Raw genomic sequence first — 14,840 nt, forward strand, 5'->3', positions numbered from 1 at the left:
TGGGTGGAGTAAACCAGTTCTCAAAGTGTGGTCCTGAAACCAGCAGCTTCAGTATCACCTGGGAACTTGTTAGAATGCAAATTCTCAGGCCCCTCTGCAGATTTACTGAATCAGAAACCCTGGGGGGGTGACCCAGGAAATCTGTGTTTTAACAAGCCCTCTAGGTGATTCTGGTGCCTGCTATAAGTTGACAGCCACTGGATTAAACGGTCCTTTCTAACCCTTTCTAAAGTACATCTCTGGAGGTTTCTGGAAAGGAGGAGAGATGTCCTCACCAGCTGATGAAAACTGGCCTGAGAAAGGAGTTTGATAGAAATATTTATTTATTTATTTATTTTAATTTTTTTTTTTTTTTTTGCGGTATGTGGGCCTCTCACTGCTGTGGCCTCTCCCGTTGCGGAGCACAGGCTCTGGACGCGCAGGCTCAGCGGCCATGGCTCACGGGCCCAGCCGCTCCACGGCATGTGGGATCTTCCCGGACCAGGACACGAACCCGTGTCCCCTGCATCGGCAGGCGGACTCTCAACCACTGCGCCACCAGGGAAGCCCTGATAGAAATATTTTTGATAATAATATTAGGAGCCACGGTGGAAAAGGGGGCTGATAATTTGCTGCGAAGTTCAAGCATGTCTTCATGATAGTTAGGAGTCTGGTCACATAGGCAAACATAACCCTGGTGGTAATACCTGCAGGAAAACTCCTATTTAGCCATCAAGACCCTGTTCAAATGCCAAGCTCCTCTGTGAAGCTTTCTCTGACCTCTGGTGTAAATTGTTTCATCCTTACATTGACTTAGCACTTTCTGTGTTTCTCTATTAGCTCTTGTCTCACTATATGGTAGCTATCTATAAGTCTCTCTGTCTCACTAAATTGTGTCATCTTTGAAAGTAGGGCATTCTGTTATTCATCTTTGGATCTCCAGTGTTTAATATGGTACCCGATACATACTCAGTGCTCTAGAATAGTTTGCTTAGAGAAGGCATGAGGAATGGCCAGCTTTTTATGGCTGCGGAGCCTTTGAAATACGGGTTTACTTTTGTGAATTAACCATGGTTCTGGGTCCAGCTCTCAGCCTGGAAGGCCAGGGCCCTTGATTCTGTCAGCACACCATGAGTTGATATCTCTCAGTGGTGGCCTTCCACAGCAAAGATCTCAGAGCTATATTAGCAACTTATTATTTTACAGTAGGATACAGGATTATTAATGTCAACTTTTCTTATATTTTCTCTTATTATAGGTAGACTTTCATGGGGAACCTGATTAAAATCTATAGGGACACATCTGCCACAGGATAAAAGTACCTGAGTCCTTGGGCCCCAAGGGTTACTTCTCATCCAGGCACTGCCATCTTCTGAGTCTCTGTACTTCTCTGATTGCATAATGTAGTCTGTTCACCCCTGGTCGGCTCACAAATATTCTCCAATCAAGATAAACAGTCAGTAAATTACAATCACCTTGGCAACTGTGCCTTCCAGAGGTTATGCTTAGGTCGACATGATTGGATGTGTGTGTGTTTCCTCAGCTCTTTAGTCACAGATTCCTTGGTTTCATTTCCTAGGTGGTTAATCACACGTTCATTATATATGGATTTTTTTCTGGCTTAACTCTCATAGGACAGCCTTATAACCTTATTTCCAAGCTTTTGGGGGTGGGGCACCTCACTGTCACGTCCGTTACTGCCAAGAGTAACCATTTCTAAATGTTACAGAAACTTTGCAGTATATGTCAGTGTCATTCTCTAAAATGGAATTTTTAAGACCCAGGATATAAACCAGAAGAAACTGGATTTGTGTCTTGCATGCCAGCTCGTGATCCTAACATGTATACGCTGAATAGATTTTTCTAATGTTTTTTTTTTCCATAGGCATTATATCTGATAGCCACTAATGGAACCCCAGAGCTCCAGAATCCTGAGAGACTGTCTGCTGTATTCCGTGACTTTTTAAATCGCTGTCTTGAGATGGATGTGGATAGGCGAGGATCTGCCAAGGAGCTCTTACAGGTGACAGTGAAACAGGACAGTTACAAAGAGAGAGTCATTATATTGAGCTTTTCCATGTCAATGTGTGACAGTAAGAGAGCGCTATCAAAAGAGGTCTAGCTCGAGTTAGGCTCTAACCATTTGATTTGAGACCACAGGCACATAAGTATAGGCATGCATCTGATACGTGATTGATTGGCACGTTGCCTTTCTTCTGAGAACTTGGGAGTTCAATCTGTAACTCTCTTTTATTCTTCCTGGAGTCTTATTTTGCAAGGGAAATAACAATGTGAACCTCTGGTGTTGCTGTTTTGTTCTAAACTTTACTTGTGCCCCTGGATGTTGTACGCAGGTGCTCTTGGCCGGAGGTAATTGTCTACATAACTATGCAATTATTTCCATGGCATCTGCTACTCTAATGCTTTACTGGTCAAAGCCCCTTTGCTTGTGATGCCAAATGGCAGGCACCTGCTTGCCTGGGTGAGTACCATCCAGTGGTGAGTGCCTCTGTAACCATTTGTCCTTTTCATGGCTCTCAGGGATTAGTATACATGATGGTAATTGGTACCTACCTTATACCAAATTCTTTACAAACGTTATCTCACTTAATTCTTACAACTCTCTAGGATAGGTGTTATTATCCCCGTTGCAACTGTAGAAATTAGAACTCACACAGCTATTGAGTGGCAGAACGTGGATTTGAGCCCTGAATTGTCTGACTTTCTTCCACACAAACCAATTTAGAGGGAAAAAGTGCATTTATATTGATAAAGCAATGCATGCCCAGGATTACACGTATAGCTTCACTGCTGGGGACTGACTGTTCCTTGGGGAACAAGATAAAGATCTGTAATTGCCAAGAAAAGTGATTGCTTGTTCTCCCTGACTTTGAACACATAATCCAGTTAAACAAAAGGCATAACTCTTGGTCATGCAGAGTGTTATTAACCATAGAGTCAGTCTGTTTCAGGCCAAACAACAAACAGTTCCTGTTGCTTCTGAACTCCCTCCAGAGACAGCCACACCCACGCGAAAATATCCCATCCCAACCCAAATCATATCTGGGATAAACCAATTTGGAGGAATTGGGGAAGCTACCCCTTGTCTTCTCTGCTACCTGTGAGCGTTTCACAGGCTGTCTGTCATGGGGCCCGAAAATGTCAGATCTGAAATAGCCCTTTATTAATCCTCCCATTAATACAGCCTCAAATTATAGATGAAAAACTGGAACTTTTGAATGCTTCTTTTCCACATCTTTTCACCCCTCCCACCACCCGACATACACATCCTGGTACACACTCCTATCATGTCTTCTTCCAAGGATGAGTGAAGATACAGGTTCTCTGAAGGTAGCTATACAGTTATGTAGGTAATTGAATCAATTATCTAGTTAATTCCTTCCCCAACAATACTTTTATCTGAAGCAGTCAGATTTCTGATGCAAAATGATATTTTGAGAAAACTGAAGACTTTGTTTGTTGCATCTTCTCGTTTTACACATATAGGCTGTAATCTGTATATCACCTTAAGTCCATAGAACTCCATTCTCTGACTCTAGCCCATTTTAGAGGTTAGAAAGGAGAGAGATACATGGCATTCACACCACTGGAAGGCTTGAGAAAAGACAGAAGTAAGTGGATTTTTATGGAGCAACTCCCTATTTGCAGGGCTTAAGTGCAGTGGGTGATACAAATCTGTTAAAGGCATGATTCCTACTCTTCAGGAGTTCACAGTCTCCTTAGGAACATGAAAAAAATGCAAGATTGTTTAGCGACTCAGTCAACCCGAGGCCGTTTAAACAGTAAATGTCACGGTTGATTAGAGACGTACTTCTATGGGCTATGGCATTCAGAAAATGTCTGCAAAAAGGAAAGAGTTCGGCTGGGCCTTGAAAGACAGATCAGTTTTAGATAGTTTGAGGGGAAAGGGGGAAGGAATTTCAGATGGAAGGCTGATCGCATGACCAAAGGCATGTAGGCAGGGTTCAAGGGAACAGAAACTAGACGGTGTAGCTGAAGTAAAGAGTTCCAGTAAGGAAAGCCGCAGGAGACAGGACGTAGAGAGCCTTGAACACCAGGCTAAAGGGTAGGGGCTGTAGGCAGTGGGGAAACACTGAAGATATCTGAGGGACACACCTGATGAAAGCTTTGTTCAGGAAGATGAATCTTGTGGTATGCAAGAAGAATTAGCGATAGAAAAAAATGGAGGCAGGAAGATAGGGGGGTTATTGTTATAATTTAGGATTAAGTTGATTAGGCCTAGGGAAAGCAAGAGATAATTGTAAAAGGCATTGAAAAGGAAGCACTTGGTAACTGATTGCATGTAGAACATAAGGGAGAGGAACACAAAAGTGACCTACCTCAGAATATCAAACCAGTGGTAGAGTTCAGCAAAAGCAGAAGTGATAGAGGATAATACTACAGTGGCTAACACTGATTGGCTTCAATGTAGCTTACGAGGAACTGTCACTTACCTCATTTAACCACTGTGATAAGCAAAGGAGAGGATTGAACCTAGGTGCTCTGACTCCAAAGCCCCTGTAACTTACATCACACAAGAGTACCGTTTGGTAGATTTGAACGTACATTTTTAAATGTTGAGTTCAAGGTGGCAGAAGGACATTCAAAAGGAAATAACCAGCAGGCAATTGGAGAAATAGGACCAGAATTCGGGAAAGACATCAGGTGACACAGTGGACATTTGGGAGTCATCTCCATAAAGCTTGATGAGAGGTTGGAACCATGAAAAGGAATGAGCTCTCCAAGGAATTAAATTAGAAAAAGAAGATGATGAGAGTCAAGTTCTGGGAGGTGGGAAGAAGAAGTGAAATCAGGGAGGAAGATAGAAAGGGAGGGAGTAGTCAGTGAGCATGTGTGTGGAAGAGAATCGAGACAGTAGAATGTCACAGGCCCCCAAAGAGAACATCTCAAAGAAGAAAGGGATATTCACTTGTTTGAAGCACTGCAGAGGGGCCAAAAAAGAAATGGTGGAGACACACTATTGGGTTTAGCAGTTAGCGGGCCATTGATTTCAGGGTCAAGGTCTTGAGTGGTCAACAGAATACACTTTTTTAAGGATGAGGGCTGCTCCACATAAATTCATCAATTTAAGAAAATCAGAAAGTTAGACCTGCAAACACAGCGAGATTTTACAAGACCCCTACTCTGAATTTCTAGCTCTGCCAGTCAGCTTCTAGAAGATTTCATGACACCGAAGACCAAAAACATCTGAAGGACAAAAGCTGGCACTATTTTTTAAATGATGTTTAATTGGATCCACAAAATACATCTTAATGAAAAAAAAAGACTCCTTGAAAGTGTAAAGTAATATACTTGTTGGAGGAAAGAATTCTAGTAATTTCTTTTTTTTTTTTCCTTTTGCAGCATCCATTTTTAAAATTAGCCAAGCCTCTCTCCAGCCTGACTCCTCTGATTATCGCTGCAAAGGAAGCGATTAAGAACAGCAGCCGCTAGGACTGCAAGCCTTACCCCACACCATCTCCTTCATGAGTAAGACTGAAATAAAACTCCACTGCAGGAAAGATGGAAGAAAAGACAGTTGAATGGGGGTGGGGATTCTTTAACTTTCAAATGAATAGAAACTTCTTATAAGCCTTTTTCCTACTCCCTCAGATTATGTAATTTATTTGTAAGCCTGAATCGCAGCCCAAACAGGGCAGCAATGTCGAAGTGGCCATCAAGTGGTCACTTCTACCGTGAAGCGAAAGAGCCAGTAGTGAATCCCCTCATTTTGTGCATTCACTTTGAAGAAAAAAGATTTCTCAAAGATGCACACTCCCTCTTCATAGTGTTGTGTTTGTTTTTAAGTTAGAGAGTAGTCCCTCTTGCATTCGAACCTCCTTCAAAACTCCTTACCCAATGTGATGTTTTTCACTTGCATTGTCATTAGATGTCCAGAAAAAAAAAAAAGATGTCAAAACGTTTTTTTTAAAAAAAAGAAAGTAAAAAACAAAAACAAACAAAAAAAAACAAAAACAAAAAAAAACAAAAAAAAATAACCCAGAGCAAGTACTGTGTGAACATGTGGAAGTCCATGCCCTAATAGAGTTGAAATTTTTTTATTCTCCTTCTATAGTGGTGGCTCGGTTTGTGTACCTGTTTTTCTGCATTTGTATTGGAAAAGGTTTCTTTTATGACATTTTCCAAAAGCAGAGAGGAATATGTGTGTTCAGGAAGGGCTTTTAAAAACTCTATGTCTAAAAGTTCAAATGGTAAAATCTTATCACATTTTCATGATGATGTTTAAGAGGTAGTTGATTTATCATTTGTATAAACCAGCTCGTTCATCTTCATGATACCTGAAAAAAGACACACCAAAACTATGGCACTCCCGTTGGGTGAGTCCAGGTCTGAAACCTAGGAACTCCTGATAGGAGAAACCATACTTAAACAAAGATGGGACTTTCTCCAAGAGCCCAAAGGGAGATAATATAAGCATGCAATATTGAAATCCTTGTTGGACAGTAAACAAAGAAAACAATACCTAATCTAATCCTGTCTTGTCCTTGTGGAATGTAGGTAACTGTAAAATAGGCACAACAGGAGGAAACAGACCCATTAGCCAACATTTGCTGCTGGTAAAAATTATTTATCTTGACAATTTATAACGTTAAATTTGTTTTTAAAGATCTGGAGAACAGAAATATTGTAAGCAGTCAACTCTGTAAGAAATGGGAGGTCAGTGAAAACTACATCCCAGTCAACATTAGGCTCTAAGTACTTGTTGCCATTTTCCCTATGTTCACCAATTTCTGTTTCTGGATATGGTGTGTTCATACTTAGCCCTTTGGGCTTTTGAATTTTAAAAACATGTCTGTAAAGATCTTGAAGTTCTCCAGTGAAAAGCATTTGGGCTTGCAATCATATACCCCAAGAAATAGCAGTCCAACTGAATTCCTTTAGTGGCTTGGGGAAAATATGAAAATTTGACTAGTATTTCACCGTGTATCAATTTATTAGAAATTCAACAGTTGCCACTTCCTGAATCTTCTGAGCGTAGAAAAATATCTGGAGGGTGTCTGCGTAGAAAAGGATATGCTTCTCTTTCGAGTGTATTGTCAATTTTATAAATTCTGCATAGTTGTTTCTCTAAGCCTTTGAAAAGCTAGCAGTTTGTGCAGTAGAAGGCTTCTTGATTTGTAGTATGTCAAGAATCTGAATAGAACCTATCTACATCCAGCAAGAGAGGGAAAGAGATCAATGCCATGGGCCTCTCTCCTTCTCTGCCTAGGCACATCCGTCAATATAATCATCTATCCATTCCTTAAAATGAAAGCACTTTCTTTAGAGAGTTTCTGCTAACCATATAGTGCACGTGTTTATGTTTAGGAGATGACACCACTGGTGGATTTCCTATTGTCTTCTTTGACTATGAAATTTGGGAGGGGCTTGACCCCCCGGCCCCGAAAATGTCCACGGTGGGATAAAACAACAAACATGAAAAGATCAAATGGTAATATTAATTTGAAGCGTACTATGTTATACTTCACAAAAACGTGGCTGGGCCTGAAAATTTTAATGCCACACTGTTTTAATGAGAGAGAGAGAGAGAGAGAGAAGCCTTAATTTTGATTTCATTTAAAATTACGTATTTTTTTAATTTTTCATTCATAGTGCCAGGGAATTCAGTGAAATAATACCTGGGATGCAAATAGAATTCAGTATATTGATAACTATACCCTGCCAGGGGAGAGAGCCCCAAACCTGGTTGGGAAGCCCTAGTTATCTGTTAGCATCCCTTACATGTCATGAAGGCCTTTTTTTGGTGGGGGGAGACCTGGACCAGTGACCCTTCAGGTTACTGTAGGCGGAGAAATGGCTGCTCTTTTATGCTTTCAATTCAGCATATCAACAACAAGAAGCCTGGTACTACTTCACCACAGCCCGTTATACCAAGATTTTATGGTAATATAATCCCAGTAGGCTTTACTCTTACAAACTTATATCTATGTAAATTTTAAAATGAGAACAGCTTCTAAAGACCCTTCCCCGCGTTGGAGAGTTATGTATATTTCTAATAAGTATTAGGAAGAAGCTGCTTCTCCTGCCAAAATGATGCTGAAAGACTCCAGGTGGTTGATAGTTTATTCCCTCTCCCTGCATTTTTGTTTTTAGCTCATCTTGACACAGGTGAGTCTATCCAGATCTTTGAAGTCGCTCGTGTGCCCTGAGATAATAAGGGCACATCGTCGAATGTCGATTCCAAAATGTCCTGAGATAGGGATAGGGCAGTGGGAAAGTCAGGGAAGGGTGAGAAGCACAGTAGAGATTATTTATTTAAGAAAGAAAAGAACATTAATGTTGTAGCAAGGATCCGGTACGTTGTCATAATCCCCTCAAATCAGTCACCATGTTGGGTAATGACTTCGTTCTTGCTGATCTCGTCTGTGTGTCATTGTAAATATTTGTGTGTCTGTGTTCCATTTTGGCTACTGGATGGCCAAGTCATGTAAGAAGATTTAACTCAAGTATTTATTCTTTAATTGTGTTATTCAGATTTCTTTCAGGCTTGTGAATTGCACCCCAATGTTTGAGTTTAACCACCTGATCCCCACATCTTTCCCTCCCCTGTGAAGCACATTCCATTGCAAAAAGAAAAAGAAATATGAAATTGCTTCATGTCATCTGTATAACTGTTTTGATAGTTTGAGATGTTTGTCTATAAAGGATATTTCTCAGCTCAAAGATCGTGTAAATAATTATATTCCTTTGCTCAGTGGGTTGTTTATTTCTAATGAGGCTGCCAGTTCTCAGAGAGAATCGATAAAATCACCTTTAAATAACATAAACAGGGAGAACAACCATGTAAAAATAAGTGTGCATATGGGCAAAGGCTGGGAACACAGACAATTGAAATCAGTTGTGTTAGGGTGGCGGGATTATGTGGAATTTTTTTTTCTTTTTAAAATTTTCTTTGATATCGTTCTAATGTTGCTTTATAATAAACATCAGAAAGGGAACTATAGAAACATAGAAAAGACGCCAGAAGCAGATGCCTTCTGGCCAGAGCCCAGAGCATGCAGGGCACAGATATTTGCTAGTTACAATTATTCCATAGGCTTTATACTTGCCTGGGTGCTGAGGTTGGCACACGCTTGGGTACGGCACGTGCTTTCTTAGGGGACTATTATCTACAAGTTAAAGCTAGGGAGCTGTCACTATTAGTACTCCAAACGCGTCCTTCTGCTTTCAGACTGGGTGCCCCCCTCCACTTTAGTATGGTCTTGAGGTTTCTGTTTTGGTTACTTTAGATTGGAGGGGTGACCTTTGATCAGCCCCCTTGATAACATCTGTTTCAAGTATCGCCTTTCTGGATCACTTTAGCAGATTTTCAGGTTGAATCTTGGAAGGACAGAAGGATAAAATCCCCAGCTCCCACCATTTCCTTTTCCAACAGGATACACTATCATTCAGGTAGAATTTTCTTTTAATGAACAGTAGGCAAGTCCCATTGATTTCAGTAGAAGTTATGACTTGCGCTTAAAAGCTGACTGAAAACATTAAGACAAATATTTAGAACTGCCCTTGCCTGTTGGCATTCAGTCATACTCCTTTTAGCTTTGGCCTGAGATGGCAGCCTCTATGTACTTTCTGTCCGGCCTGATTATAGGTTGTATGCAGTAACTACTGTCATTTTTAAACAGAAAAGGGGAGACTATCTACCCAAAGAGAGGAATTTCCTTCTAACTCACCAAAGAAATTGTAGGTGAGGACTTTTATAATGCGGTAGTGGCCTCAGGTGTTAGTTTCACCAAGTGCAGACCTTATACCTAGAGAACCCACAGGCTTTTCTTTGGCCATTCTCAACATATAATCTACTTATGAGAGTCTTAACCCTGCCCTGCCCTGCCCCATTTAACCTCATGGTCCTTTTCTTAGCTACTTGCAGTTAATATTCGGTTAAACAAAGGCATGGCCAGTGATGCAAGCTACTCCCAGTCTCTGAGAAAGAGAACTGAAATTCAGCATTTGTAAATTAACAGTCTAACAGACCCGGGATTTTTGAGTGAACTTAACACACAATTCTGAACATGTATTTGCATGTGGATTGGGAAGGAAATAAATGGGACCTTGGAAATAATGGGACTATTTTTCCTAAGAAAGCATTTTTTCATCAAAAATGTGTTTCTGATAGAATCTTTCTGTTGGCCAGCTTTAATTTTTTTCCACTCCTTTTCTGATCCCACACTCCTTTAGGAACCAAATGAATATAACCCGACTCCTCATTCATCGGGGATGTCTGTTTAATATTAATATCTAACTGACTCTGCAAATGCGGGAACTGAGATAATCACTTCCATGTGCACACTTCTGTGTTCAAGTAGACAATAATAGCAAGGAGCATTTACTGCCACATAATACAGTCACACTTGCAATATAAACTTACAGAAGCCGGTTAGTGCCCTCAGAGTCTCCTTTGGAAGCTGCCATCAGGTGAATGCTATCCCATAATACCAGTAGAAGGCAGGTACCGTGTTCACCTGATTTAGGACCTACGAGGAAATCAACAGCAATTAGAGAGAATCAGTCAGATGTAGTGGAAGAAGTACTAGCCTAGAAGTAAGGATACCTGGATTCTAATAAAGGCTCTATTCCTAACTTTACTATGTGACCTTGGGCAAGTCACTTAACCATGTTATGGCTGTTTCCTTATCTATAAAATAAGGGTATTGGACTAGATCTCCAAGGCTTTCCAAAAGCTACAACATTCTGTGGTACTGTAGATTGCCTTGCTAATTCATGCTGCTAAAGTGATGGCAAATACCACATGCTTCAGCCTGGGTCTCTTATGTTGCAGTTAAACAATAGAACTATGTAAGATGATGCCAAAAAAAAGAAAAAAAAAAAACCCTCGAACAAATGAAGCGAATAATACTAGGGAATGTTGATAAAACTTGTGGCAGCCTTCCAATTCCTTCACAGTTGTTTTGTTTTTGTTCTAATGTTCCTTTTCTGTTGCATATTCCCAGTTTTCATCTTCCATACACTCTGTATGTAAAGTCTGGTTTTCATTAAGCTGTGGCCAGTATTTGCTACTAGAACAGAAATACACTGTCACACTTGCTAGAATAGAACTGTACTTGGGCCTCTTCTTTCCTACGAAGTGGTGTTGGGCTTTATAGAGTTTACTTCATAAATGGCACAAGATGTCAGAACCCATGCATTTTAATGGCTGGGACTACTGAGTGGGCCTAAGCATTTGCAGGTTGCAGAGAGAAAAAGGCAAAAGTGATTACATGCTATTAGCATTAAGGAGTGTTGGCAAATCCACTTGTTGGGAACCAAAGATAGCATTTCTGGTGACAACTCCCACAGGGATTGACCAGTTGAATGAGTATGCTACCGGAAAGAGGATAAACTGGTAGTGGACAGTCCCAATGCCCTGACCACAGCAGTGCCAACCAGCCCTGAGTGTGAAATTCAAGTTCGGTGTGTGTGCTTGTGTGTGGTGTGTTTTATGGACCCGCATATACTATATTCATTAGTGATGATAAGACCTGTCACAGAATTCTGTAACCATTAGTGGGTTGAGTTTTAAATCTCAGTACATCAGCAAGGAAGAGACAGATCACAGGGTAGTGATGGCTACTGGGATTATACTCATAATATCCAGACAAAACAAGTTAAGGAGGATCTGCATTTTCATTGTTTATCAGAATTGTTTCTCATTTGGCTGTGCTTTTGTTAAAATGTGTTATCTGTAAACCCATGTGTAGTGAACTTCTTATGTAACTTTGGATTAAAGGTATTTATGGTCTTTCTGTTTGTTTGATTTTTAAGTAAGTTATTTCTTTTGTAAACCTGCTGATGGTACGGTTCCATCCTTCTGACCTCAGCATCCGATCTTTTTAAGGACTTTTGTTTCCAATATTGTTATTTTAAATTGTGGTTGAAGCAATAGAAAATTGAAATATGGATTGTGCATGACTGTGTCTTGAGTGTAAAAATATTGCAGTTTGAAACTTGGACCTAAAGTATTGCAAATAAAAATGACAAACATCACTGAGCTGGTGCTCCTCTCTTCTGTCACCTTTCCACCCACCCCCTTGGCATTGGCATTTACCTGCTTCACGGGTTGGAGGGTAGCATTCTCCCGCAGGTGTCAAGACAGGGAAACGTCCAGCCTTGTAAGCAATATGGGAAATGTCCTGCAGATCCTACCACTAAATAACTCAGGCCCAGATTCTCCATCTGGTTTCTACATAGAATAGCTCAGAGAGACAAATGTGTAAACTCAATGCAGGGCAAAAGGTAGATGAAGGGAAACTGCCGAAAGAAACGTATGTAATAAATAATTTGTTTTTGCTCATCTTTCTGCTTGGAAAATTCTGAACAAGTAAAGCCATCTCCATAATGTTTAGTTTTTATCTTACATGTAAAAATCAAGGGCCACAGTTCACAGGAGAAGTTCCAAAACCATGTTACTGAGAACATTCATTCATTCGTTCACTCTTTCATTCAAAAAGGATTTATTGAGCTCCTGCTGTATGTCAGGCCCTGTGGACTTTTCTGAGAAAGATAACTTTTCTTTTAAAAACAACCTCCAAGTGTGACTAAATGACAGTAAAGTTCATTGAAAGCAGCTAAATGAACGTATTGGAGTCAGGTTTGTCAGAAACTGAGTCCTCCCGACAAGCTAAAAACACCAGGGGTTTAGCAACCTGGAGGTTTGTTACCCTGGTAGTACTTGTACAGGGGGGCTAGTGTTCCTTCCGGAGCTTGTGTATATAATTTGATACCTTTGTGTAAGTGGATACCCAGTGGTACTATATTTCCTTCGAACGTTTTATATATCTTACCAAATGCTATTTGGTTGTTTTCAGTTCACTGGATTTACACGCAAGCTTTATTTCTCTCACTGACTCTCTCCATGTTGAAAGCAAAAGAGACATTTCTGTACATGTGAATGGGCAACTAAGCGAGAATCCGAGTCGTTGGCCTTTAGCCAAGCTCTCTACTGCCCATGCGCATGAATTCCTATGTTGCCTCTCCCACTATTAGCCTCATGGCCTTCCAACTTGGATTGACAGATTTCCTCCATTTTTCTATCCCTATTAAAGTAGAAATACTTTCTACGTGTTAGCAGGTTAGCAGTATCTTCCATCAGAAGAGAAAATTTCAAAGGCATTTCCCGTTTTCACAACAACTTAGAGGAACAGGGTCCCAAACAATGATAAATGTCTTACTCTGCAGCTCAGCCCTACTAGCTCAGTTGCTGGAACTCTAGCCTCCTCTAAGTCCCTGACCTCCTAGTGAAGGGGGAGGGGTAATACCTGAAGTACCTCCCACATCGTGGGTGTTCTCTACATCCCACGGAGCCCTGGCCTCCAGACACCTGGGTGGTATCTGGTGGCTTTCCACATACCTGCGTCAAGCACCACTGCTGTCACTGCCTTCTGCTAATCCTGTACCAATGCCACTTTCCCATTGCTACTGTGCTTGCCACTCTGCTGATCTATATCTTCAATAGCCACACCAGTCCCTGGTGCTAGGAGCCTCTGGGGAGGGCACTGGGGTGACTCATCGACTTACTTGCAGTTTCATAGCAGGTTGCTTTTTACTGGGTTTCTTTTTTTTAAAATTTTTATTGAACTATAGTTGATTTACAGTGTGTTAGTTTCAGGTGTACAGCAAAGTGATTCAGATATATATATAATATATACATATATTCTTTTTTTTACATTCTCTTTCAATATAGGTCATTACAAGATACTGAGTATAGTTCCCTGTGCTATACAGTAGGTCCTTATTGGTTATCTATTTTATAACTTGTTTTCTTTTCTATACCTGACAGCAGAAGCCCTTCCCGTGAAATCAACTGATTCTGCTACATCTTCGGACCCCTTTGGGTGGTTCTTTTTCCATTTCTGTCACCTCACTGAACCAGGGGACAAGTCTGGCCTTCGTTTCCCCCCTCCCTTCTTGGGGCTCGTCAGGTCAACCTGTGCATAGCCTGGCCCCTTTCAGGCCCACCACTTTCCATGGAAGTTAATTCACAGCGTCTGCTGGAGACATTCCTTTATAAATTCACCATTTTCTTCCAAGCAGCCCTCCTTGGAATAAAAAGGAAATTGGCAGTTTGGTTCCATTCTACGTGTACTTTCATGTTTTCACTAGAGTACCCTCGTCCTGTTTCCTAGGGATATACATTCCCACAAAGTATGAAGCAACAGGCTCTGTTACCATTGGGGGAAAATGGGTAAAGCGTGCATAGGAATCTCTCTGTTTTAGTTCTTACAGCTCCACGTGGATCTGCAATTATCTCAAAGTTTCCAACAAGAAAAGCAACAAACTGCATGGTACCTCCCCCGTGACATTTCAGAGGTCATGGCAAGGAGATAGGATGCTGGCTGGATATCATGTCCCAATCCATTTCTGCCACCAGCTGCTAATTACCTTGGTATCAAGAAGTTCCTCCCTAACTTAATTCCACCTGTCCCTAGTCCTGCGCATCTGAGGTAGTGAGAATTCCCACTTTCTCTTCAGGCACTTCCGAGGCCTCCCTGGGGAAGCAGGGAACTCAAATCTAATTGCCTATGAGTTCTTCCCTGTGAGCATGGGTTGACCGGCTCCTCAGCCTACGGTGTCCCACGAGAACAAAATTCATAATGAGAAACTTTTAATTCTACAACAAGTAGAACTGAATTGCTGTGCTTTAAAATACAGGATGGGAATGTTATGTTCCAACAGTGTTATAGGACAGAATAAACCTCTTGATGTGTCCTGAAACCCTGCCGTAGGCACAAATGAGAAGCCCTGCTATGTTTCCCACAGACTTTAGGTGGTTAAAATCTCCTTCATTTTTAAATGGCTGTGTGACATAATTCCTAAAAAATTTG

General features: G+C 41.0%; 1 protein-coding gene across 7 annotated transcripts in view; it reads left to right on the plus strand.

Moving 5' to 3' along the window:
- The window catches only part of PAK3 (p21 (RAC1) activated kinase 3), a 284,313-nt gene extending 272,310 nt beyond the window's left edge, over positions 1-12,003 (plus strand). For all 7 annotated transcript variants that reach the window (XM_049705242.1, XM_033408814.2, XM_033408815.2 and 4 more), the window contains 2 exons: positions 1,865-2,002; positions 5,365-12,003. In XM_049705242.1, the coding sequence (XP_049561199.1) occupies positions 1,865-2,002; positions 5,365-5,454 (228 nt within the window). In that variant the 3' untranslated portion in view covers positions 5,455-12,003. The remainder of the gene's footprint in view (positions 1-1,864; positions 2,003-5,364) is intronic.
- Positions 12,004-14,840: the final 2,837 nt, after the last annotated feature.

This window comes from Orcinus orca, chromosome X, assembly GCF_937001465.1.
Source record: "Orcinus orca chromosome X, mOrcOrc1.1, whole genome shotgun sequence".
NCBI classification, from domain to species: Eukaryota; Metazoa; Chordata; class Mammalia; order Artiodactyla; family Delphinidae; genus Orcinus; species Orcinus orca.